Genomic DNA, 25156 nt, shown 5'->3' with positions numbered 1-25156 from the left:
CACACTGTTCTGCAACTTGTTTTTTAAATTTAATGGTGTATCTTAGAAATACTTCCACGTCAGAATATAGTGTCCTCTTTCTTTCTTACAGCAACACAACATTGTATTATATGGATGTAACATAATTTATTTAAATGTTCCATTCCCCATTTGATGGACATTTCTGGGTAATCTCTTGACCATGCTACCTTATAGAATTCTCTTACTGCTGGTAGTAGTTTTTCTGATGTTTTGGGGGAGGGGAGGGTTCTTGGATCACAATATCTTTTCTACATATTATACTTCTACTTTCCTTTTCTTGTATCATGTCATTGGCTATTATAAGACCCGAGGTTTTAAAGGAAAAGGGCTTAGTCAAAAAGAAGACTGGTATTTGAGGCAGGGAAAACATCAAAAACACAAAGATGTGAAACATCATGGCATTTACTGAGAAATACAGAAAATCTGGAATATTAAGATGTAAAATAATATGAGGTAAAGTGTAAAGGGAGAGAAGGGGAACATACGCTGTAAGGAAATGGGGCTGTATGAGGATGGGAGGTGTTTGCAGTGAGTGACATGACAGGATCAGGCAATACTAAGACAGATCCATTGAAGGTGGCAAGCCTTAGGAACTCTTGAATGATTTCAGGTGAAACGTGTTCAAGGTAAACAATGTCGGCAGGGAGAGAAAAGGATAATAACAACACTCAGCAGGTAAAACTGGGGAACCTTCATGCACAGGCATGAAGACAGAGTCTCTGGAAGAGAAGAGATCTGAGAGAGGAAATGCAGAACCAACTTAGGAATGTAAAGTAATCCATTAATTGCTTTCTCATTATTTATATGACACTTTCCCCATGGTAAATAATCCTTTGCTTTGGCCTGAGACCCAAAAGGCCTCCCACAGCCACAGAACAAAGGGTAAATCAGAAATAAACCAGCTTGTGCAAGGCTTGGCTTATCATCATCTGGTGGTTCACAAAACCTTAAAGCTTGAACTTGAGTTAAGCTGATCCCAGATTGCCAGCAACCCCTCAGAAGCAAACATTTTTGAGGATGATTTCAGAACTCTCTGCTTCAAAATACTTCTATAAACTATGTTCAAGTACAAGACCAACGTTCAATGATAGCCAGAACTATGAGGAGACAAGACCATGAATAAGATCCAACAGAAAGGATAAACAACAAATCTACAAGGAATCTAGGTATGGGAACCATTAGACACAGACTGTACAACCATGATTTCCATTTCCTCACAGACCCTTCCATGCGTGGCTGATATAATCTTGAATGGCACACACACTCTCACCTAACCAGTTGCTTGTCCTCCTCTCTGGTCATTCCCATCTTCTCCTAGAATTCCCCTCTTCCATTTTACTCTTTCAGAACCTTCTCAGTCTCTCTTCCCTCAGACATCTTCTCTTCTGTTTTCCAAGGTGCTCAGATTTCTCTGTAATAGTTAAATATGCTGGCTCTGCAGACACCCTGCCTGAATTCAAATCCTGGCTCTACAGTTTCCCCAGGGCAAGTTGCTTAACCTCTAAGCCTCCATTTCCACATCTGTCACATGTACCTACCTTAGAGGGTTGTTATTAGGGTGAAATTAATTAATACAGGCAAAGTGTTTATAATGGGTTATCGCATTAGACAGTGCTCAGTAACTACTAGCTATGAAACCCCCAAACCACTAAGCTTTAGTGTGCTAGAGTTATAGTCAGGGCACATAGCTCCCTCTGCCTGGAGGTTCTGATCTGAGTTTCACTTTATTCTTGGGCCACTGTCATGACAATCTCCCTGTCAACACTGGCCCCAGGGACCTACTACAACTCCAGAGCTATGGCACAAGCTTGGACAAAAATCCACCACCCAACCCCATCAATCCCCTTCTTAACACCAGTGCCACACGTAGGGGCTCTGAATGCCTTTTTTAATTTACCAAAATACTGGAAGAGAACAAAAGAGGTAGTATCTGAAACGTAAACCCTTTAGCTTATACGGTACAGGCCTCTGTTCTTACCACAACTCCTAAGCCTCCAGCACCCAGCCTGGATGCCATCTGCCACCTGTCTCAGGACAGGGCAGCTCCCTCCCAGCTTCTAAAGGCAGGGGATGGGAGGCTCTCAAGGATCTTTGTCCCTTGCCCTTCACTCAGCCCCAGGAGCCTCTCCGCATGCAGGAGAAACTGCGTGATCTACGTGAGATCCCCCATTGGACACCTTGATTCTTCTGTAACTGAGGCTGAAGAATGAGTTTAATTGGATTCTGGTAGGAGAAGGCAGGTGACAGGACTGTGGAGACTGTCCAGATGAACAGTGAATTCACCTAGGGGGTCCTTAGCTCCTCTGGACAAGGAGAAGACCATCCCCACATCAGACCAAATGTTACAAGAGCACCATGCACGTCTGGGACCTGTTTATCCTCAGGTGCCCTCTTGCCAGTTTGCCTGCTTTGCTCTGTATCCTGGGCCTGACCTCTGCTGGCTTTATTTCCCTGGCTCGTCTGTCAACTAATATCCAGCTGGGCTTGGTCACTGAAGGGCCTGGAGGGAGACTGGTGAGTGGGAAGGAGAGAAAAACCAGAGTGTCCCCCTATCCCTATTCAGCTGCTGCCCTTCACCTTGCAGCTTTCCCCCAACAGGCCCACCATTACCAAGTTCTACAGGTAAAATCCACCTCTGACTTCTGGCAACGCTGCCTCTTCCTTTTGACTCTCTAGACTTGGAATAGAAATGGCTTCCAAACCTCTGGGTTGCCTCACTGTCCCCTGTCCTTTTCTTTTCTATTACCTGCATTACAAATCCCCTATCTCAAGGAGTCATCATGGTTTTGCTTTCCTGGGGCAGGGGTGACTGGCCTGATACAAATATCTGCTCAATAACTTAACTATGCCCTTTGCACGGGAAAGAGCATACACATATGATAGCGTGGGCTGACATTAACCAGACATTCTTCTCTTTACCTGATACGAGTGCCGTAATGGAAAAGGCCAACTTTCATCTCCTTGTTTCCAAGCTCATTGTTAAATTCCCTGGCTTTGTACCAATTCTCATCTTCAACAACCTCTTTGAACCAGCTGACCAGAGATTCTTCAGTCGTGCAGGGGATCAGTTACCATCCACAGCTCCGGGTTGCCCACATTCCTTCTTCCATCGATATGTCTCTTCCATCTCCTTTGGTATCTTTTTGTGGGGTAGCTTCACTTCTCACAGTTTCAGCTCCTAGGTATGTATAAAATCTCAGATTCATACCTCCAGCCATGCTCGTCCTCTAGGCAGGGCCTTTGGAAAGGATGAGAACATGTGTCACCTTGCCCTGTCCATCTGTGGCCCTCCCAAGGCATAGAGGATCAAGTTCTCTTGTTGTTCTCCCATCTCTTCGTGTTTACACAGTGTCCATTCCCCCAAATTGAAACCCTTGAAATCTTTGGACTTCATACCTTGAGCAATACAAAACTGTCCTTGAGCAGGATCTTGATAGGATTAATCTTGCATTTTATTTTTTATTTCCACCTCCAAACCCCTGTGCTTGACTTTCCAGCCCTCCCTCAACCTCCCCCCCCACCAATCCCCTGCCCCATTGAACCAGGCCCACTTACCTTTCAGCTCAAGTTACAGCCTCCATAGTCCAAACCTTCACTGTAGTCAGGCTAGTCTCCTCACTGAGTTCCTTCACAAGGAAGGCCCACTGCAACCCCCTCTCTTAGACTGAGAAATCACAAAGTAGAGTGATGTGAGAGAATAAAGTCCAGGGTTCAAACTCCAGTTCTCTCTCTTACGAACCTTGGACAGATTGCCCCTGTCTATGCTTTGGTATCCTCAGCTGGGGGAAATAGTGACATCTCTATCATAGGGTTATTGTAAGGAGTAAATGTCTTAATATGTATAAAGTAGTTGAAACATTCCTTGCAGTTAGGTCACATGTGATTGGAAAACCAGGCAGCAAGGAACTGTGTCACTATTTCTTAACCATAGCTTGGCTGTGTCACCATGTAGTCATCAGGCAGAGATATGATTTTCTAATTTTAACCAGTATTTTATGTTTTATGCCAATTGCACAGAAGTACAAACTGCTATAAGTCTTAGAAAAAAAAATTTCTCTGCTAAGGATTGCTTTTCCTCCTTCCCCCTCATCCAAATTCAATCCCTTTCTTTAAGAGCTAGCCAAAGTCCCACTTCTGTGAAACTCTTTCCTATCGCTTCAGCCTACTCCAAACTTTCATTTCTGGAAATATTTTTATGGTAGGTTCACACCATACAAATAAGCATTGAATTGTTTCTGTGAGTCTGTATGTTCCGTTGGTGCCTCCAGGGGGTCCCGTCTGTCGATGAAGAGCTCTCCACTCTCAAAATGGGTTCTTAAGAAATGAAGAACTACACACAGAATGGGTGGCAGGTAGAGCCCAAATTATCCTCTCTACTGTTGACTGGGCTGAATTGTAGGATATACTACTAAGCAAGAGTCAAATGGGCTTCTAACTGTGTGGGAAAATGTGTCTCTTCCTCATGTGGTTGCCCCCAAGTCACTCCATTCCAGGGAAATCATTCCACTTCTCCCAGGGAGAACAAGAATGTGAGTGCCAGGGCTATGTTTAAGGAAAAGTCCTCCTCCTACAAACCAAGAAGTGGGATGAAACATCCCCTACCACTTATTCCACAAGATCTTCTCATGCAAATTATAAACTCTTTGAGGGCAAGATCTGTATCTTAAGACCTTCATGCATTCTCTATGAAACTGAAAAGGACAGCACATAAAAGTTATTCACTAATAGTAAGTCCAGGCTGTGTTTTGATCTCCTTCCATGTGTGAGCTTAACCAGTCTTCACAACAACCTTATGAAGCAGCTGGTATTAACACTGGTGTTTCATAGATGAGCAAACTGAGGCATAGAGTCTGCATGAGCAATGCATGGGAAAGCTGGATTTAGATCAACTGGACTTCAGAATTCATGCTTTTATTTGTTTTTTAAAGACTTAATTTATTTATTTGAGAGAGAGAGAGGGAGAAATTGAGAGACAGAACCCCAGCAGAGGGGGAAAGGCAGAGGGAGAGGGAGAAACTGACTCACCACTGAGGAGGGAGCCCAAAGTGGGGCTTGATCTCAGGACCCTGGGATCATGACCTGACCCCAAGGCAGATGCTTAACTGACTGAGCCACCCAGGTGCCCCAGAATCCGTGCTTTTAGTCACCATCTGATACTGCCCTGATTGAATTTCAAGAGCAACAGTGTTGGTAGAAATGGAGATTGTGAGAGACCAAAGCTGGATAGGAACAGCGCTGATCATGTCAAGTTAAGAGAAGTTCATTGACTAACATCTAATACTTAGAATCACTGGAGAAGCCTCTATAGCACATTCGCTTTTTTCTAAATTATCAGAAATCCTGTGAAATAAATTATGTACTACTATATGAATTTGGAAAGAACTCTGTTAATACATCCCACTGAACGACTTGAATAATTTCTTTGTGTAATATCTAATCATGAGCACAAAAATGAATCAAAAGTTCTCACACTCAATTGAAAAAGATAATTGTTTCTGTCTCAATAATTTTGTTGCTCAAATAATTAGAATACAATTTGTATTATAATAGACAAGGAAGTTTTTCTTTATTGTTGTACAGAAAGATGTGAAAGTTAAGGCCCTGTCCAGCTATTAATTATGTTTCATCTTATAGCTTTACATTTTATTTCTGTGATGGATTTCAGTCTGAATCCTAAAAAGTCAAAAATAACTGTCCTTCCTGTGTTTTGCCTATCTACCACTAGAGGACACTATCTAGTCTTGTATGCCTTAGAGTTCTGCTTTGTTTCCCATGTTGATCAGGGAGAGAGGAGGCATGAAAGGAATAGAATGAACAATGTGTTGCAGGTTTATTATCCTGAAGTCATGGAAAGTAGAAATGAATTTCAAAGCAAACCTGCTGAAACACTTCATCTGATGGTGACCAGTGTTGATTCAGTGCCGACTACTGGACACAGCATTACCTTCATTTCACAGGTGAGGGAATTGAAGCTCAGGAAAGTCATATACTACCCTGCCCCCCGCAGTCACACAATTGTACAACAGTACTTAATTCAAGCTAGGAATCCACACCAGGATTGAATAAAAAAAGAAAATTTCCATAATGGCACTCACTGATTTTCTGACACGAGAGGAGACCCAGGGGAGTTTATTCTTCCTAATAGAGCATCTGGCGGTTGAGTTTGATGATGGGAGGTTACAAGGAATTTAAGATAAATACCAGCAACAACTCCAGATGTCATTTATAGCTAAATAGAGTCCAACAAAACAGCCATCTAGATAGCTTTGCTTTAAATTCCACTTAATCTAATTTGCCCCCACCCTGTTGGCTTAAATGTAGTGTGATAATTTAAGGGGCCAGGTATAACAAGGCAGTTTGTTTCATAAAGGAACTGTGTTTATGCCTTGGTGAAACTGCTGGGTGACTGTCAGCAACTACTCTTTTTTGGGGGATCATGATATAAGTGTATATGCCTGGGAAAGGGGCCATTTTTACATGGAACATTGATGGACCTTGATAGTGTTATTTCTGGCATGAAATTGTGCTGTAATTCATTTTTCCACATACGTAACTGTATTTGGCAGTGATGTGCATTAAATTTATCCCATATACTAAATAATGACTGTTGAAATTGATTGGGCATGCACTTTATGCCATCAGAGTTAGTAAATATCAGTCCCGTACTGGCCTGAATCTAAACACGTTCACTAAAATCATAATGAGCTTAGGTTTATTCATTATAATGCCCATACATTTCCTGGTCTCGGTGCTGTTTAATAAGCTGCTTATATTATTTTCATATGAGGAAGTGGAAAATTAAATTTTGGTCCCAATTGCACCAATTATATATATATAAAGGGCATCTAGATTCATCTGTATGAAACACATCCCCAAGATGAAACCACTTAAATCTTCATCTCCAAGGAAGGAATAAAGAGCACATAATATCCAAAAGTGAGATTCAGGACTAAGACATGTTTATTCTATAACCATAGCCCACCAAGACATTTCTATATTCAGTCTGTGAAATGTAAAGTCATAGAGCTAAAAAAAAAGAAAGAAAAGAAAAGAAAAGAAAATCTGGAAAAAAATAATACAAGGAAATTTGGAAACTTTATATATTTCACACATATTCCAAACACTCATTTCTAACTCATGAGTTAGACATCAGGGAACTTTCAATCTAGAAATGTCTTAGACCAGTATCAGATTTTTAATTCCCCTTTTGCTCTGGAATCTTGGAGCAGCTGTCTTCCCCAAATGAGCCTACTAATGTAGATTTATTTTTTGTTTTTATGGGTTGTTGTGGGTTTTTTTAACATTTATTTATTTATATGAGAGAGAGAGCCAGTACGAGCAGGAGGGGCAAAGGGAGAGAATCTCCAACAGACTCCTCATTCAGTGCTGGAGCCATATGTGGGGCTTCATCTCCATCTCAAAACCCTGAGATCAGGGGCGCCTGGGTGGCTCAGTGGGTTAGGTCTCTGTCTTCAGCTTGGGTCATGATGTCAGGGTCTTGGGATTGGGCCTCACATCAGGCTCTCTGCTCAGCAGGGAGCCTGCTTCCCCCTCTCTCTCTGCCTGCCTCTCTGTGCCTACTTGTTGATCTCTCTCTCTGTCAAATAAATAAATAAAATCTTAAAAACAAAAACAAAACAAAACCAACCTGAGATCATGACCTGGGCAGAAATCAAGAGTCGGACACTTAACCAACTAAGCCACCCAAGTGCCCCAAAGATTTGTTTTTTAAATTACTCCTTATTCCAATGATAAATAAGCTAGTTAATTCCATTAACTGAAAGCTTCCAAAAGACAGCTACAGCATGTGAGGATATTTACATGTCTCTAGGAGCACAGCCTGTGTGTAGAGCAGATCTATCACAGTATATTGGTGGAGGAAGTCGACCCAGGCATGTGCAGGAGACAGACCCAAATATAGTCTGTTTTGTTTCCTGGCTTTCCAAGGTCTCAGGCCTCTCTCTGGGGCCTGTAATGTATTCTTCCTTATTCATGGCAACAGCAGTTGTGCTTGACAGAAGCAAGATCCAAGTCACAGCAGATCAGGTGACTCAAAGTGTCAGTATGTGTGTCAGAATTTCCCATGATGTTGCGGGCAAGCTGTCCCTGGAGCCATGGTTATCTGAGGCCCTGGAGGATCTACTTTGTTGTTGGCAGGAGGCTTCAGTGTCTCACAACTGGGCTGCTCCATAAAGTTGCTCATGACATGGCAATAAGTTCTGTGTCAAAACACCCTTTTCCGGGGCACCTAGGTTGTTCAGTGGGTTAAGCCTCTGCCCTTGGCTCAGGTCATGATCTCAGGGTCCTGGGATCGAGCCCCACATCAGGCTCTCTGCTCAGCAGGAGCCTGCTTCCCCCTCTCTCTCTGCCTGCCTCTCTGTCTACTTGTGATCTCTCTCTCTCTGTCAAATAAATAATAAAATCTTAAAAAATAATACCCTTTTCCATAGAAAGTGGACTCCCTTAATGTTTTAGCCCAATGTTATAACCTTTCAGTCACAGTTATTAGAATAGTTATTGACAGTCACTAAAACACTGACTTCCTATCATTACGATTCAGTGATTCTATTTCAAACCTCTGTTTTAATATCCAGTTAATGGCTCTCTTCTCTCCCACCTCCAGTCCCAACCCCTGCAACAGCATGGGGATGTGGTAGTGTGGCCTGGTTCACCCACACCTATCCGTGTCTTTCCATCACATATGTTGCTGGTGATGGCTGGGGAGGAAGGATAAAGAAAGGAGAACTACCCTAGTGGGACACAGTGCATTGTCCTTGTGATCAGGGTGGACAGATGGAGACCTACAATGTCATCTGACAAGTAATTTGTTCCCAAGCAGCAATTCAAGATGCTAGGGGGTCCTTATGAGACAGCTTCATTCTGAATTTCAGGCCCAGCTCCAGCCTGGTATCCTATTCCTCTGATATGTATTCCTCTGTCCTATTCCTCTTCACCCAGTGCTGTGCTTTCCCAGATAAAACCAAAGTTCTAAATGTGATCTATTCACCACAGCCAAACTCCTAGGTCTTCAGGTTTATGTAGGCTCCATCTTCCAAATCTCTCAGACTTTAAGTAGGCGTAGTCTTGCCCTTGCTGCACCCGGTAGTCTCCCTCTGTGCCATCTCTTCCAACGTACTTTTCCTCTACCCTGGCACTGGGGCTGGACAGAGAGCTTAGCACCTCATAACTGTCCCGATAGGGACTAGCAGACCCACAAACCTGTGGGCAGTCCTCTTGATAACTCCCTACGTTGACACTGAGGAAGAGAGGCAACCCAGCCCCACCCCTACCCTTCTTGGGGGGATAAATAGTTCTACATGAGTAGTGTACTTCTACAAAAGGCAACAGCCTTCTTCCTCTCAACCTCATCTTCTGTTAGTGAAGTGGTGAAGTGATGGTGCTGGTTCTGCTTCCTGGTTTCTCTTAGCAGGCCCTGTTGAAGGATGGAGGCCCCAACAGCCACCATCCTAGGAATTTGGAATGTGGGGTTTTTAGCCCCTATGATCTCCAGTTCTGAGCTTTAGGTTGGTGTTAGTCACCAATACTCAGCAGCTGTCACCCATGTTTAACATTAACCATCTTTCCCCAACCGCACTCTGATCCTTCACTGCCCATCTGGGTGGTGATGCCTCTCTGGAGTGTGATCAACTTTCCTGGGATGAGGGACCCGATTCGGTATAAAACTATGATACTCCTTGGCAAAACAGAAAGTTTGGTCACCCTACCTCCCAATTTCCATGATTCCAAGCCGAACCTGTAAGTAATTCAGTTCCTTCCCTATCTTCATTTCTTCTGCCCTGTTCGCTAATTATGTTGTTCTACATCTAACAGCCCTTGTATCTGTGCCCCCTTTTCTGATTCGGCAACTATCTCAACTTCTGCTAGTCATTCTGAACCTTGGTTTCTCATTGGAAGCACCAAGACAATTTAGAAACTTCTGATACCTGGATTCCATCTTAAGAGATGATTTAAACGGTCTGGGTTTGGCCATGGAAAATTACAAGGTGATTAGCCTGTGCATTATCCCACCTCAACTACTACTACGGACCTCAGTGATCTTCTCAGCTCCACAGTGTCCTCCTCTCATCCATCCTTGACACTACAGCCAGAGTTATCTTGCAAAAACACAAAGCAGATCTTGTCATGGCCCTGGTTAAAACTCCCCTGTGGGGATTGGGTCTGCACTGCCTTCTGGTAAAGCTCAAACTCCTTAGTTTCATCCACCATGATCTATGGCAATACCACCCTTTGCTCATTTAAAAACTGCTTACTGAGCACCTACTTTAAAATATCTGGGAACCACCACCGAGAGAATAGAGATAGAACTAGGACAAGCATGGTGTATGCCACGCTGGTGAGCAGTGAGGAAGGAATGAAGAATACAACATATTAAAAACTTATCTTTCTATACATAGTTATTTCTTTTCTTTTAGAACGTCTGTCCTGGAAGGAGCAATGTACCTCTTTCCCTGGAGTTATATTTAAAACATAGCACTGGAATAACGTTTGAAGAAAATAATAGCAGGAATAGAGCAGTTTAAAATAATTATTTGCATGAAAGTAGTTCTCCCTTGTCCCTCAAAGAGGGTGTTATCATCTGCTGGAAAATTACCAGGTCAGCCTATATTTAGTCTAGCTCCTTGGGATATCTATAATTTTGTTAAGTTAACAAACATTAATGAAGTGTCTAAATGATAGAGTTCCATTTAAAATTCTACACAGTGCTGTCCTGTTTTCAGTGTCTTATTTTCATGTGCTGTTTTGGCTCAAGCACTGTGGGGTGGTCAGCATCCTGGTTCCAGAGCACTAAAGGCTGAGAGGCACCAAGCATAGGTTGAGAACCATTTCCAAATTTGCCCCATCATAAACATGTCAGGGGACAACAACCAATTACAGATTCAAGTTTTCCCCCAGCCTCCACCTGATTCAGAATCTGTATCAGAGGAACGTGGAAATCTAAATATTTAAATAAAAGTCCCAGGTGATTCTTAAAAACAGACAAATTTAGAAAATAAGGGACTAGGCTCTGGATCCCTTTTCCTTCATTATCGATGTGACCCCAGTGGCTTTTAGTCAACCAGAATTTGGGTACTGTCAGAGGTCACTGAGGAGCCCTGACCTGGGTCTCTGCAATGCCAGTGAATAAGGACAAAAGAAATCTATGTCAATAGATGGGATTGACAAGTAAGAGAGAGAAGGAAATATGCTCAGTCTACCATCTTACTAGAAATGTTCCAGATGGGAATATTGTGTCCAAAAGCTTGTGTGCCTTAAATAACTTTTTATTCATTATACTAAAAAGATTATTCTACAATTCCTTTCTTATCGTGACAAAGCTTTTTATCTTGCTATAGGTGCCCTTTTTGAACAACATAGGCTCTTGCATACTAATTCACAGAGCAATGTGAAGTTTTCTAAGACTTGGCTTCAGTGAGGAAAAAAAATACTTGTAGAATTTTAGAAATAACCAAGTAGACCTTAGAATTGGAAAGTGATATTGATTCACTGATGAAGCTTTTTATTTTTTTAATTGTACGTTTTAGTTTCTTTATAAAAGGTAATGTCAGGATGTGTTTAATTAATGTATGTAGAAAACGTGTCCATGGGAATATTCTCAAAGACACTTGTAATACATAAAATAATGGCTCTTATTTACTGATACAAGGCATTGTGTAAGTACCTGACATTTTATAGGGTGACCAACCATCCCCGTCTGCTCGGAACGTCCCAATCTTAACATTCAGAGTTCTTTATCTGAAGGACTCCTCTGCCCTGGGCAAACCAGGTGTTGGTCACCTACATTTTCATCTCACTTGCTCTTCAAAACAACCCTATGTGATAGAGACTATAATTATCCCCATTTTACAAATGGGGAAACTGAGGTATAAGGGTGTTATGCAAACTGACCCTAATCACCAGACTAGAAAGTTGCAGAGTTGCTACTCAAACCACTGTTTTGCTCCATTTGTAGCAAAGTCTCTCAAAGTCTACTTTGCTAATTACTCTGTGTTTTGCAAGGAAACTACAACCCTTAGAGGTTCAGTTATTTCTTCCTTGTCCAGGGGATAAAGTTTATTTATGGACTTAGCAACAAAATAGCCTATTTAGAATTTCCTGGCAAATTAAAAATCAGTTTCACAAGAAATTAATTGTATCACGTTCAACAGCAGCAGAGAATTAAAGCCACATCGAGTTCTCTAACACTATGAATGTTGCTTGGAAAACTGGGTTTGGGGAGACAAAACAAGAGCACGGGGAAATTCCACCCTCTGGAAGGGCAGTGTTTCAGGAGAATGGTATGTGCCTGACAGCTGCTTTGAGGAGCACAGCAACCCCAGGGTAGCATTTCACAGAGGAAAGTGATGGTGGCTGTGTCATCTAGTCAAGTCCACCGGGGAGGGGAAGAAAGGTGATATGCTTTCAGGCCTGCCATTCAGCCAAGACAGCTAGCTCATTTGGTTTTCCTCACTAATAAACTCTCTGAGCTTACGTGAACTTCTGGGCTGCAACTACAGTTCAAATTGAAAAATAATTTGCACTGCACTGAAATTTAGATTTTTGGAAAGTCATTTGTGCTTATTGCATTGTATAGAATCATAACGTCTTGAGACTGTTGATCCTGAAGGTTCTGATTTCTTTGGAATAACTAGAGATGGTATATGTTCATCAAATGAGTAAAACACTTGCTTTCTGCCAGTATCATAAGATCCTATGTAGGTGCAGCTAGGACTTTATTTCCAGACACTATGATGATCGTTTACTAAACGTTACATTTATAGAATTTTTATCCTATTTCTTTCCTAATTATGAAATAATTTGTCTTCTGTATTTCCTCAGTGAAATATAAAGACTCTAAAATTCCAATTATATAGTCACTTCTGATATTTTTGATTACCCTTTCATTCTCCCTTCTCTGCATATAATAAATTATGGCATATCCACATTATGGAGTGCAACACTGCCATTAAAATCATGTCCTAAACAATGCATGTTTACACAGAAATATGCCCACTGAAATTAAAAGTGGGAAATCTGTACAACTTTTGTAACTTGCCTTCCCTCCTTAATTTTACTAAGCATTTTTCCACTCCATTTAATATTTTCTAGAAGATGGTATTTACTGGTAGTATAAGATTTTATAATACGGATAGACTTTAGTTTGCTTAACAAATGTCTTATATTTTCAATACTTCAGATTAAAGAATGCACAAATTTTTGTGCAAAGTTTTTATTGTCTCAGAGTAGATTCTTTAATTCTTGCTCTTCCACATCAAAAATTACATCAAGAGACTTAAAACTACCAACAGAAAGATTGTGCTAAATTTATGCTACAGACCAGCACCCATTAGTTTAGTTTAGTTTTGTTTTGTTTTTTCCATACTCAACAACACAGAAAATCATGCTTTTTGGTCTCAAACACAAACTAGACAAAATCCAAAAAGTTGCAAATTTTTTTTAATTCATGAAAGTTTCCTTTTGTTTTCCTGGGTTTTTTTGTTGTTGTTGTTGTCTTCTTCTTTGTTTGTTTAAAAGGGGTCTTTCTCATGCCAAAAGAAGAATACATTTGTGGATACATCATTCAGAGTCCCAGAGGGAAACAAAAGGCATGCTTAGCTTGGATTTTTTAAAGATTTTTAAAAATGTATAATAAAGTATAAATAAAATGATGTACAGAGATGTGGGCAGAGCTGAGGAAACAACAAAAGTGCTGAGGCATTATGGTATTATGATTATTATGATTTCTGATAAGAAATACATATTTGATCCTCATCCCAGTTTCTGGCACAGATCTCCAAAGACCCTTGGAGTTTTCAAAATGTCAGCTGCTTCAGAGGTGCCTTTGTTATGTTAATGTGACTTTGGAAAGCCCCTAAGTAACCTAAGGATGGGGGCTTGTTGCCAGGAGAGCCAACCGTCTGATTAGAGGTTTGGAACTTTCAGTCCCACCCAGGAACCTTTAAAGAGGGGAGAGCGGCTGGAGATTGAGTTCAGTCACCCATGCCCAGTGATTTAATGAAGCATGCCTATGTAATGAAGCCTCATAAAAACCAAAAAGGATGTGGTTCAGAGAGTGTCTGGGTTGGTGAACACCTGGAGTCTTGGGGAGAGTGGTGCACCTGGAGAGGTCATGGAAGCCCCACACCCTTTCCCCATATCTTGCCCTATGCATCTCTTCCATTTGGCTCTTCTGAGTTATATCCTTTCATAATAAACTGCTCATCAACTACATAGAATAGTTTCTCCAAGTTCTATGAGCCCCTCTAGCCAATGAACTGAACCCACAGAGGGGATCTTTGTAACCTCCAACCTGTAGCCCATTGGTCAGAAGTAAAGGTGACAACCTGGGTTTCTGAAGTGGGAGGAGGGCAGTCTTGTAGGACTGAACCCTTGACCTTTGGGATCTGATGTTCTCTCTGGGTAGAGGGTGTTAGAATTGAGTTGAATTGTAGGACACTCAGTTGGTGTCAGTGTTGCGTGGTGGTACTAGAAAAAATACCCTACACATTAAAATTGATGCAAATTGTAGGCACCCAGAGACCAGGAACAGTGGGAAGCCATTACCTCGCTGAGCCTGAAGGAATAGGAAAGGGGAAATAGAACTACTTTCCCAGTGCGGGAGAGCCTGGGGGAGGGTATGCCTCACCACCACTGTGTGTCAGAGCAGCCCCTGCCAGCACCTGGAACCAAAGCAGCACGAGTCAGAGAAAACTACCCCCATACCTTTTTCATTCTATAAGCTGCTCTCCTGCCGGTGCCTACCATTGGATGAATCCAACCGGAAACCAGAGAGCAGGGCTGAGGTGAAATAATCATTCATCCACAATTTTATACTCTCCTAAATATTATCCAAGAATGAAGCAGTGTAAAAACTGAGAATTTTCCACTTACAGACCCTTACAAAAATAATAAGGTGCCTTAGGAAGAGACAGAAACCCAGAAGGAAAACTGTGGAAAATAAGAAAAAAGAGGAGCACACAAATGCATAAAAAAAAATTTTAGTTGTGAGATTTTAGCAATCAATAATTAAAGGTAAAACTAAAATTAACAATGGCAGCAAGATGGGGAGGAGGATTCAATGGGTAGTAAAGACACAAACATTCTCCAAATGCTCAAAAGAATAGAAATGTTAAAGAATTTTAAGTGTCCACATTTTTATTCTTTTATTAGTTTCCTTCAAACATGTATATTAACCTACACATTTTCTAACAATGTTTAAATTTTAACACATTAAGGATCAAGAGAAAAAAACAAGGAGGCAAGCTTAGAAAACTTGATCATCCAAAGACAGAAAAGGGAAAAAAGCAAAGGGAAACCATGATAAATAAAGACACATAGTAAGAAACACATCCAAATATTTCATGCAATAAGTAATGGGGTTAAATTTATCTATTAAAAGTCAGATTATCAGACTGTATTTTTTAAATCAAGCTACATGCAACTGCTTCTAAGAAACAAACTTAAGACAAAGCTATACTGAATATATAAGAAAAAAATGTGTCAAAGCATAAAACAAAAAACTGATATTATCGGACAAAATAACAATGCAAGAAGCATTACATGGAGATAGAGTCTACATAATAATACATAATAATATAATATAAGACATAATTCAACTGAAATAAATTATAAATATATAATCACATAACAACATAACCTGGAAATCTAAAAGGAAAAATATGGAAGAGAATTTTTTTTTTAATTTTCAATTGTCCTTTCATACTGAAATTTGTTTTGTTTTGTTTTTAAGATTTTATTTATTTATTTGACAGACAGAGATCGCAAGTAGGCAGAGAGGCAGGCATAGAGAAAGGGGGAAGCAGGCTCCCTTCTGAGCAGAAAGCCCGATGCAGGGCTTGATCCCAGGACCCTGGGATCGTGACCTAAGCCAAAGACAGAGACTTTAACCCACTGAGCCACCCGGGTACCCCAATACTGAAAGGTTTTTAAATGCCAATTTGAATATTTTTAGTAGCCATAAACAAAAAAACAGAAGAATATTTGAACTGACAAAATAACAAAATTAATTATATATATGCATATATATACATATACTGCAAAAGAAAGTGTACATGTAAATTATTTTCACATATACATGGAATATTTTTTAAAAATAACTATATAACAGGTCATGAATAAAATCTCAACAAATTACAAAGAATGGGATCATATAGCCCATTTTATTGTACTACGATAAATTTTCATTTTATTTGTCCCTGAAGTAGATTAAGACATTAAGATACAGTATTTTATATTACATATATACATGCATGCTCTTGTGTGTTAAACAATGCTGAGGAAATGTAGAAGAAAACATTTACTTAGAATCATTTACTTTTCAGATAAAAATACTGTCTCATATCTTGAGGAGGACATCTAATCAACTCAATTGTTAAGACAGAGAGTTATTTTTAAAATATAATATGTAAGTTTTAATTAGCATACCAAACCAACATTTTTATTCTTTCCAACTAATTATTTGAGAATCTCTGAAGAGCAGTGGTGGCTAGTGAAAAAGAGATTTGTTAAGCTTGAGGAAATGATATGAGGTGTTTTTTTTCCCCCTGAGGTTGTATGCCATTTGTGTTTTTTAAAATCTCTTTTTTAATATGTGCTAAGGACCACTGACAGCAATTTTCAGACAATCACAAGTGGGTGAGAAGTAAGGCAAGACCACATTCAGGGTCCCAGTGCGGTTTGGACTGAAGGAGGTCAGTGGAACTAAAGTCTTCAACTGGAAAGACATTCAAGTTTGAAGCTGATGGCTAAGTAATAATACTTGAGGCACCTTTGTTGCAGAAAGGTGATTTTATTAAAGCACGGGGACAGTACCCGTAGGCAGAAAGAGCTAATACTAGAGTTGTGAGGAGTGGCCCATTACATACTTTCAAGCTGGGAGGGGGTTAGGGAATAATATAAATCTCAAGGGAATTTTGGAAGCAAGGTTTCCAGGACCTTGAGGGGGCTAGCTATTTTGGGGAAAAGGTCATTTATTACTGTCTAATAAAACCTTAGTCATGAAGCCCTTCAGATGTATATCGGTGGGTCATATGCTTGGGGAATGATTGCTGATGTGTATCTTGGGGAGTAGAGATAAAGGAAGTTTCCAAAAGAATTTTTATATGTCAAAGTAGACTTTGGGATTCTGGAGGGTCAGGCTAAGATTGCCTTTTGCCCTTAGCAAAGTATTAACATTGAGGCAGCTAAGTTCCTAGAGGAATGTCACTCTGCCTGTTTCAAGGACTTGTCAATGGGCTATAAGTAGTAAGGAAATTTAATAATTTTTCTTCTGCCTTTGTTTCCCACATCATAATGACTTCTGGGCTTCCAGGATAAAAATTAGGCAACTTAAAACAAAAACAGGGACGCCTGGGTGGTTAAACGTTAAACCTCAACCGGTTAAACGTCAGCCTTCAGCTCAGGTCATGATCCCAGGGTCCAGGGATCGAGTCCCACATCAGACTCCCTGCTCAGCCGAGAGTCGGCTTCTCCCTCTGCCTGCTGCTCTCTTTGCTTGTGCTCGCTCTCTCTCTCTCTCTCTGACAAATGAGTAAATAAAATACTTAAACAAAAACAAAAAGAAATCTTTGATCCACAATCTACAGGAAAAGAAAAATCCTGGAGAAGTTTAAGAGAACTGACTTTGCACTTAAGCCAATAAAAAATTAGATAAAAATATAAGATGATATTAGAATCCATAAAATTTGAAGGCAGTCTGGAATACATATGCAGTTGATGCTGCAGGACTGTGTGATTTGCCTGGCTCCCCCCTCCCTCAGCTCTGGATTTGGGGTTGTGGTGGATACAAACCCCGTGTGCCTTTCCATCTGCCTTCTTCTTCCTGAGGGTCTCCCCTGCCTTGCAGCCCAGGCTGCTGCCACCAGAGCCGCTGCCAAGTCTCCTAAGGTGGCTGGAAGCCACGTTGAAACCCTGAGCCTGTGTTTCTCACTCTGAGTGACCCCTAACCATGCTGTCAGCATGTCTCCTAACCATGTCAGCATGACCCCTAACCATGCTGTCAGCATGTCTCCTTTTGCTGTCAGCCTGGATGAAACATCACACCGTGGGGTATGACATCTGGTTTTCTGAGCAGCCATGAAGTGTTTGGGTGATACACCCCAGAAGTGCAGGAGAGTCTGTTCCCTGTGAGCTAAACCTTGACTAAGGGGAAACAGGAAATAGTAGGGACCATGCAAGCAAGTTCCCTCTTTTTTTTTTCTTCCCTGTGGATTGCTTTAAGATTTTATTTCTTCCCAAAGATCTTCTGGAGAAGTTCCAGGTGCTAAGCCAACATCCTTGCCAAGAGCCTGCTTGAGTCTCTTCATAGCTCATCGTCCCGTGGTGGTCAGCATAGTAACACATCACCTCACTTCGCTTCCCGTTTTTTTCTCGCCTCTTTCCCCCTATTTCCTCACTTTTACTGTTCTGCGCTTGCACTTCCCAAATAAAGTGTCAGCACTTCAATCCATGTTTCAGGCTGTATTTTAAGTTTGTCCAAAAGAGCTGTAACAACAGTACTCACTTCACAGAAGTGCTGGATATTTTCCCCTCAGTCCACAGGAGTCACTCTCCACTTTCTTTCCACCCTGCGCCCTGCTCTGGGAGGCTGTGGAACCAAATCAACAGGGTGTCCACGCCCTCCAGCTACCACTTACGTCCCACCAGTGGGGCATCCTGGTAGGAGATTAGAAGGATAAATATTTATTTTCCTGACACCAGGGAGAGGTGATCTGGGGCTGTTTGTATCATCAAAAGAAAGTCACAGCTGGTGGTCTCCTCCATCTGACAATCTTGATTCCTGAGACCCTCTTCCTCCTCTCATCTCTTTGGACCCAGGGAACAGAACAGCTGCACACTGCTACGCTCAGGTTATACACTGTCCCCTACAGCTCTTCTTCACCCTGCCCACTCCTGTGAAATCGATCTCTTTACAAATAAATTATTCAAATTTGAATTATTCTAATTTTGACATTGCTGTTTCCTATTAGGACCAGTACTGAAAAGGAATGGTTAAATTATAATATGTTTTATATGGGTTGGAATAGTGCATAGCCATTACAAATCAACTTCTGTTTGGTATAAAAGCAAGAGATGCAGTTTAAACACATACACATACACACATACACACACACACACACACACACACACACACACTTAAGAAGATAAGCAGTCAGAGTTCTGGAGGAAAACAGAATTCCATCACCTGAAAGGGGATCTAAGGAAGGGACCATTGAGGGGAAAGCAGACCAAGTAAGAGGAATCGATAGAGGATGATGAAGACCAGGGACAAGAAAGGGCAGAAAACACAATCGTGCCAACTGCTGATGGGGCAAAAGGAAGAAACAGCATTAGGATACCCAAGCCCAGTCCAAGCAGGAGGCCTGGAGAAATAGTCACTTCTCCAGAGGTGTAGTCAAGGAGAGACACAGGCCTGCCAGTACCTCATCCCAGCAGGTTGACAGAAGGAAATGCCCTGAACTTTGTCCTCTCCTGCCCACGAATCCTCTCTCCAGTCTCTGGCCTCCGGTCAGCACTTCCATTGTCTGAGGCCCGCTGCTGGAAACTAGAGTGATGGCAGCTCGTGGGGGTCAGCCTGCTTGGGCTCAGAATGGGACTGGCAAGGACGAGGGATGGGTTTGGGTTGGCACCACGTGAGGCTGGCAACAGACAGTAACCCGAATGATTGGGGCATCAAACTCCATGCAAATATAATCCTAACTTTGTGAAAAGTGATATATGTATTTATGCATAGGGGAAGATGGAACTAGAGATTTGAAGTAGCAACCTCATAGTAATAAGAGAATTTTTAAAAATTTGTTATAGCGTTTTATATATTTTCCAAATCAAAATGGTTATGTAATACTTTTAAATATACCTTGAGAAAAAATAATGCTAATTGGATGAGGTGGTTATTTTAGTGTTCCTTCTTAAAGGAGACGTTTCTATTGGTTGCTCCTCATGGTAAGAATTTTACTTCTTGGGGCACCTGGTTGGCTTAGTCAGTTGAGCCTGTGCAGTTGAGCATCTCCCTTCTGCTCTGGTCATGATCTCGGGGTCCTGGGATCAGCCCCACGTCAGGCTCCTGGCTCAATGGGGAGTCTGCTGTCCCTCTGCCTCCCCACCCACTTCATGCGTGCGGCACTCTCTCGTTCTCTCTCTCTCAAATAGATAAATAAAATCTTTAAAAATAATAATAATAATTTTATTTCCTGAATTTTCCCAGAAGTAGGATCTTCTCTAGAGTAGGGATAAGGCCAAATGAGAGGGATGTTTTTATTGATTGGTTTACTCTCAAAGCACTACTTTGTTTCCCTACCAACCTGCCAATCATTGAGAAAGAATAATCTAAAGTGGGACAAATGGCATCCCAGGTCTAATTGTATTAGATGGAGTCCCATTAATTATGATCATCTTTGTAATGTAGCAAAGCTGGTCTGTGATATTTACTTTGTCGAACAAAATTTCTTATGCTGCACAAACCTCAGTGAATAAGCATTAACATTCAGTTTCAAAATCTTTGCAATTTAATTATATTGTAAACATCTCTCCAATTGTGTTTGCTTTCAAAACACTTTTTAGAACTGTTTGGTGTCTTTTTCTCTTCCTTCGTGTCTCTTACATTGTCACTCAAACAACAAAGCGCTGTGGAGGAGGACAGGGGTGTCGTCAGTGGCCTGCATCCATCCTGGCTCTTTGCACACCCAGTCCCTTCTATTTCCAGCACTGTGCATAGGCTTGCTGGCCGCACACATGGGGTACAGGGTAAAAGTGGCCATTTCCTCCTGAGAAATTTTTAGCATGTACAGAATGAGATAGCAAATCTTTGGAATGTCACAGACCAGCTGTTGATGGCAATATTCCTAAAGCAAATCCTTAACCTCCATCAGTGTCTCAGCACTTCTCAGCCCCTGTGCAAGCTCTGGCCTGGGAAACTCTACTACCTGCCAGGCTATTTAAAGCTAAGGATTATGCAGAGACAGCAGATGCAGTATATTTTGCCGTCTTCTAAAATCTAAAATTCTAAGTAGCATCAAAGATTGTAGAGTAAAACTCTTTGAATTCAGTAATTATACTTTCTAAAGTGGTTTCCTAAACTTAATACAAAATTATAAGAATATGAGTCAACATATAAGTTTGTAACATTGCATAAATATCCACAGAACATATGCTGTTGTTAAAAATACATCAATCCAGCACTCAGTTTGACTTTTTAAAAATGAGGTACATATTTAGAACTTTTTTTTTTTAAATAAAATTTACATCTGAAAATTCCAGCATTACATTTAAGGCAGTAACAGCTGTAATGAATCATAAATACATTTCAGGCCCAATTCCTAAGTGCTGTATTTCAACTTTCAGACTCTATATTTACAGATTCCACTTCAATTAAAATTCATTGAAAAGCTTGTCAAAAAAAAGAAAAAGAAAGAAAAGCTTGTCAAGTGAAGGGAATCACAACTTTTTTTTAGCAATATAAAAAGTTTTCATAAAATGGATAAGAAATTTATATGGCTCTTTTGCCATCAAGTATTACAAATGCAGTTTCTGGGACATTTTTTGGAGTAATGAAGAAATAATTCTGAATCTTCACTAGAATCCACATTGTCTCCTAAACTGTCAGTGTTTCAGGTGTTAGATTAGCATCCCTTTGATCTATAGAAACATTTAACAATTTTCCTCTCTGAGTAAGAATAACAAACACAACCTCAACATACCAGGAACTATGTTTCTATTTTCAATTTTATAAAAATCATTTCAAATATGGTTAATACAAACAACCCCTTGGTACCGTTGGCTGAACTATAATGTTCCTCCTGCTGTATGAACAGGAATTGATAAGATTTCACTGAGTTCCAGCTGGCTCCTTTACTTCCACCACCAGAATTCCATCGTGACAGAGGACGGCCGACAAATCTTTGGTTTCGATGCCATCTGGCAGTTTATACTGTCGGGTGAAACTTCTTGAGATAAAACCATGCTCATCCATTCTGGTTCCATGCTGAGCCTTGATCAGCAGCCAGCCTTCGAAGGTCTGAATGATGATATCTTCAGGGAGGAACTGGACCACGTCCAGCAGGATCTGGAAGCGGGATTTGCCTTCTTGGGCCGGCATCTTGGCCTCTGAGTCCACCGGAGGAAGCTGGGCCTCCCTGGCTTTTCTCAGGTCCACAGTAGTTGGCCCCGGCAATGCATACAAAGCATGGTCCAGCCTGCAGTCTTCCAAGCCTCGAGCTTCAAACTCCTCCTGGTAGCGCACTGGCGTCTCAATGAGGTGCCTCAGGATGATTTTTGCCATGGTTGGAGGCAAAACCGGTATTGAACAGCTTCCCTTCAGTCTGTGTTCGGTCAGAGGCGAGCCCTTCCAGTTGCCTACTGACTAGGTTACCAGTTGTAACCCTCCGCAGACGTGACTACTTCATTAGGCCTGAATCATACCACCACACACCCACTCTTGTCTTTTCACACACGCTGACAATGAACAGCTATTTATAGGGCATGGTTCGAAGTTACATTTAGCACACAGCCCGCTCAAGCTGCCCAGGCAAGGATAGTCCTTACATTCTCAGTTATCCTTGGCAAGTGTGTCTGCTTTGCTTGTCTCAAGAGAAAAAAAAGACTCAGAATCAGAAACAGCATTTAAAAAAAAAAATCTCTGAGTGTGTGTCTGTCCTTGAGCTATAGTGATCTAAGGGACTGTGGCTTCTTAGAAAAGTCCAAAGATGTGCACTCATCTTATAATATGAGCTAAGATTGCATTCATCCTTGTCCCCAAGTGCAAAGCTGGGAGGGATGAATGTAGCTATAATTGACTAGGAGTTAAGACACACACACACAGATACTCAAATCTCCGACATGTGACCAACTCTCACCCCTCTGTTCTATGCATTTTATTTTCTTTCATCTTTTCATCATGTGTCCCTAAGGGACATCTGAGCCAAGTCTTCTGGGCTTATTATAACTGATTTATCAAAAATGAGATCACATGACTAAGTTAGATAATGGTGTCAAACCTCAGATGGGAGTGGGCAGGGGCATAGAGTGGGGAACTTAGCAATGGAAATAAAGGCACAGGGGAGAGTAAAATGTTAAAGCATTGAACTATTTGATAGTAAAGCGCAGAAAACTAAGGATTAATCTAGTAGCTCTGCTATTAAAAGGCAAATAAATGACATGCAGTTTCTTAATTATCATACCCTTTATATTCAACTTACATTAAAAAACAAATGAGGCAACTCTGTCCATTGTTGGAGAAGGATTTCCAAAACATGCTTAATAAAAAGAAAAGTCCAGAACAGCATATAATATGCTACTATTTATGCTTTTTTAGTAAGTAGGTATTTGCTTATATAAATAGAACCTCTCTGGAAGATATGTGGCTGAACACCACGGAACACCGGCTGCCTCCTGTGATGATATCAGTACTTGGGAGGCAGGGGCTGGAGGGACACTGACTTTTTACTGTAAAGCATGTTTGTGCTTTTTATTCCTACAGCGTGTGTAAAGTACAAATGCACAAGAAGTTTTAAAATGTAAAAAACTTCCACTCCACGGAGATTTGTATTTTCTAGAATGGGTGGGGTCAGGAATACCTTTCTTTAAAATCATATATCCATTTTCTTAGAATGATAGAAAAATGTCTAAAAAAGTAAGTGTCAGAAAACAGAAGGGAACGACATCCCTTGGGTCCTTTTTATTACTCTAAAAACCTCTACAGACATCTTGGTATGTACTTAAAGAACATGCTTTAATAATGCTGTTTACACTCAGCTTTTTTGACCTGCACTTTACAAGTTGGTGGCCCTAGAGAGGAACATGTACTCTTTTTTTTTTCTTAAAGACTTTTTTATTTATTTGAGAGAGAGAGAGAGAAAAACGAACAAGCAGGGGGAGGGGCAGAAGGGGGAGACTTGCTGCTGAACAGGGAGCCTGTGGTGCTCCCTCCCGGGACCCCTGGATCATGACCTGAGCTGAAGACAGACAGACACTCAACCAAATGAGCCACTCAGGCACTGGAACATGTACTCTTTTAGATATTTTAATGTCCTCTGACTCATAAAATATTGAGAGCTGTTTTCATCAGTGCTATTCTGAGGGGTAAGTCAAGAATAGAGCACACTGCCTGTGGCAGGAAATAGGTAAGATATTAAGGATTTGGCTTTAAAATACTTGAAACAGCCAAGGCAAAATTGAGCAGGTACAGAGGTTTTTCATATAACCCCCACCCCATATAGGCATAGCATCCCCCATTGCCGGTACCCCCACCAAAGTGTTACATTTGTTGCAATTAATGACTCTGCATTGACATGATGACCCACAGTGTCCATTAGGGTTTGGTGGTGTGCATTGTGTGGATTTGGAAAAATGTATAAGGGCATGTACTCACTATTGTAGTATCATACAGAGTAGCTTCACCACCATAATCTTCTGTGCTCTACCTGTTCATCCCTCCCTCCTCTGACCATGCTCTAAAAATTGCTATAAGAAATGAAGCCTAGGGTGCATGGGTGGCTCAGTGGAATAAGCCTCTGCTTGATCTCAGGGTCCTGGGTTCAAGTCCCACATCAGGCTCTCTGCTCATCAGGGAGCCTGCTTCCTCCTCTCTCTCTCTCTCTTTCTTTGCCTGTCTCTCTGCCTACTTGTGCTCTCTCTCTGTCAAATAAATAAATAAAATCTTTTTAATTTTTTTTAATTAAAAAAGAAAAGAAAGCCTATTTAAAGAACTTAAACTGAAAACCTAAAAACTAAAACTGCTCTAAAAAATAAACTTAGGGGGTGCCTGGGTGCCTCAGTGGATTGAGCCGCTGCCTTCGGCTCAGGTCATGATCTCAAGGTCCTGGGATCGAGTCCCACATCGGGCTCTCTGCTCAGCAGGGAGCCTGCTTCCCTCTCTCTCTCTCTCTCTGCCTGCCTCTCTACCTACTTGTGATCTCTCTCTGTCAAATAAATAAATAAAATCTTTGAAAAAATAAATAAATAAAACTTTTTAAAAACCTGCAAAGATATTATTCGGGTGGGCAGAGAAAAACGTATCTAGTAATCTTGCAGTTTATCGCCTCCAGGAACCTTGAAAATAGGCAAGGAGGACCAGGTGTGAGAGGTGTTTCCACGTGGGATTGTGTGTATGACTTGCTGCGGT

General features: G+C 41.1%; 1 protein-coding gene and 1 long non-coding RNA gene across 6 annotated transcripts in view; one reads left to right on the top strand and one right to left on the bottom strand.

Annotated features, from left to right (window-relative positions):
- Positions 1-25156, top strand: part of LOC132027773 (uncharacterized) — a 121316-nt gene that overhangs the window by 15912 nt on the left and 80248 nt on the right. The window lies entirely within an intron of this gene.
- HSPB3 (heat shock protein family B (small) member 3) lies at positions 21863-22315 on the bottom strand. Its single transcript, XM_059416511.1, has one exon. It carries the CDS (start codon positions 22313-22315, stop codon positions 21863-21865), a length of 453 nt encoding a protein of 150 aa, XP_059272494.1.

Source organism: Mustela nigripes, chromosome 12 (genome assembly GCF_022355385.1).
Source record: "Mustela nigripes isolate SB6536 chromosome 12, MUSNIG.SB6536, whole genome shotgun sequence".
Classification (NCBI taxonomy): domain Eukaryota; kingdom Metazoa; phylum Chordata; class Mammalia; order Carnivora; family Mustelidae; genus Mustela; species Mustela nigripes.
The sequence above is the reverse complement of the archived record's forward strand: the minus strand, read 5'-3'. Positions and strand labels throughout refer to the sequence as shown.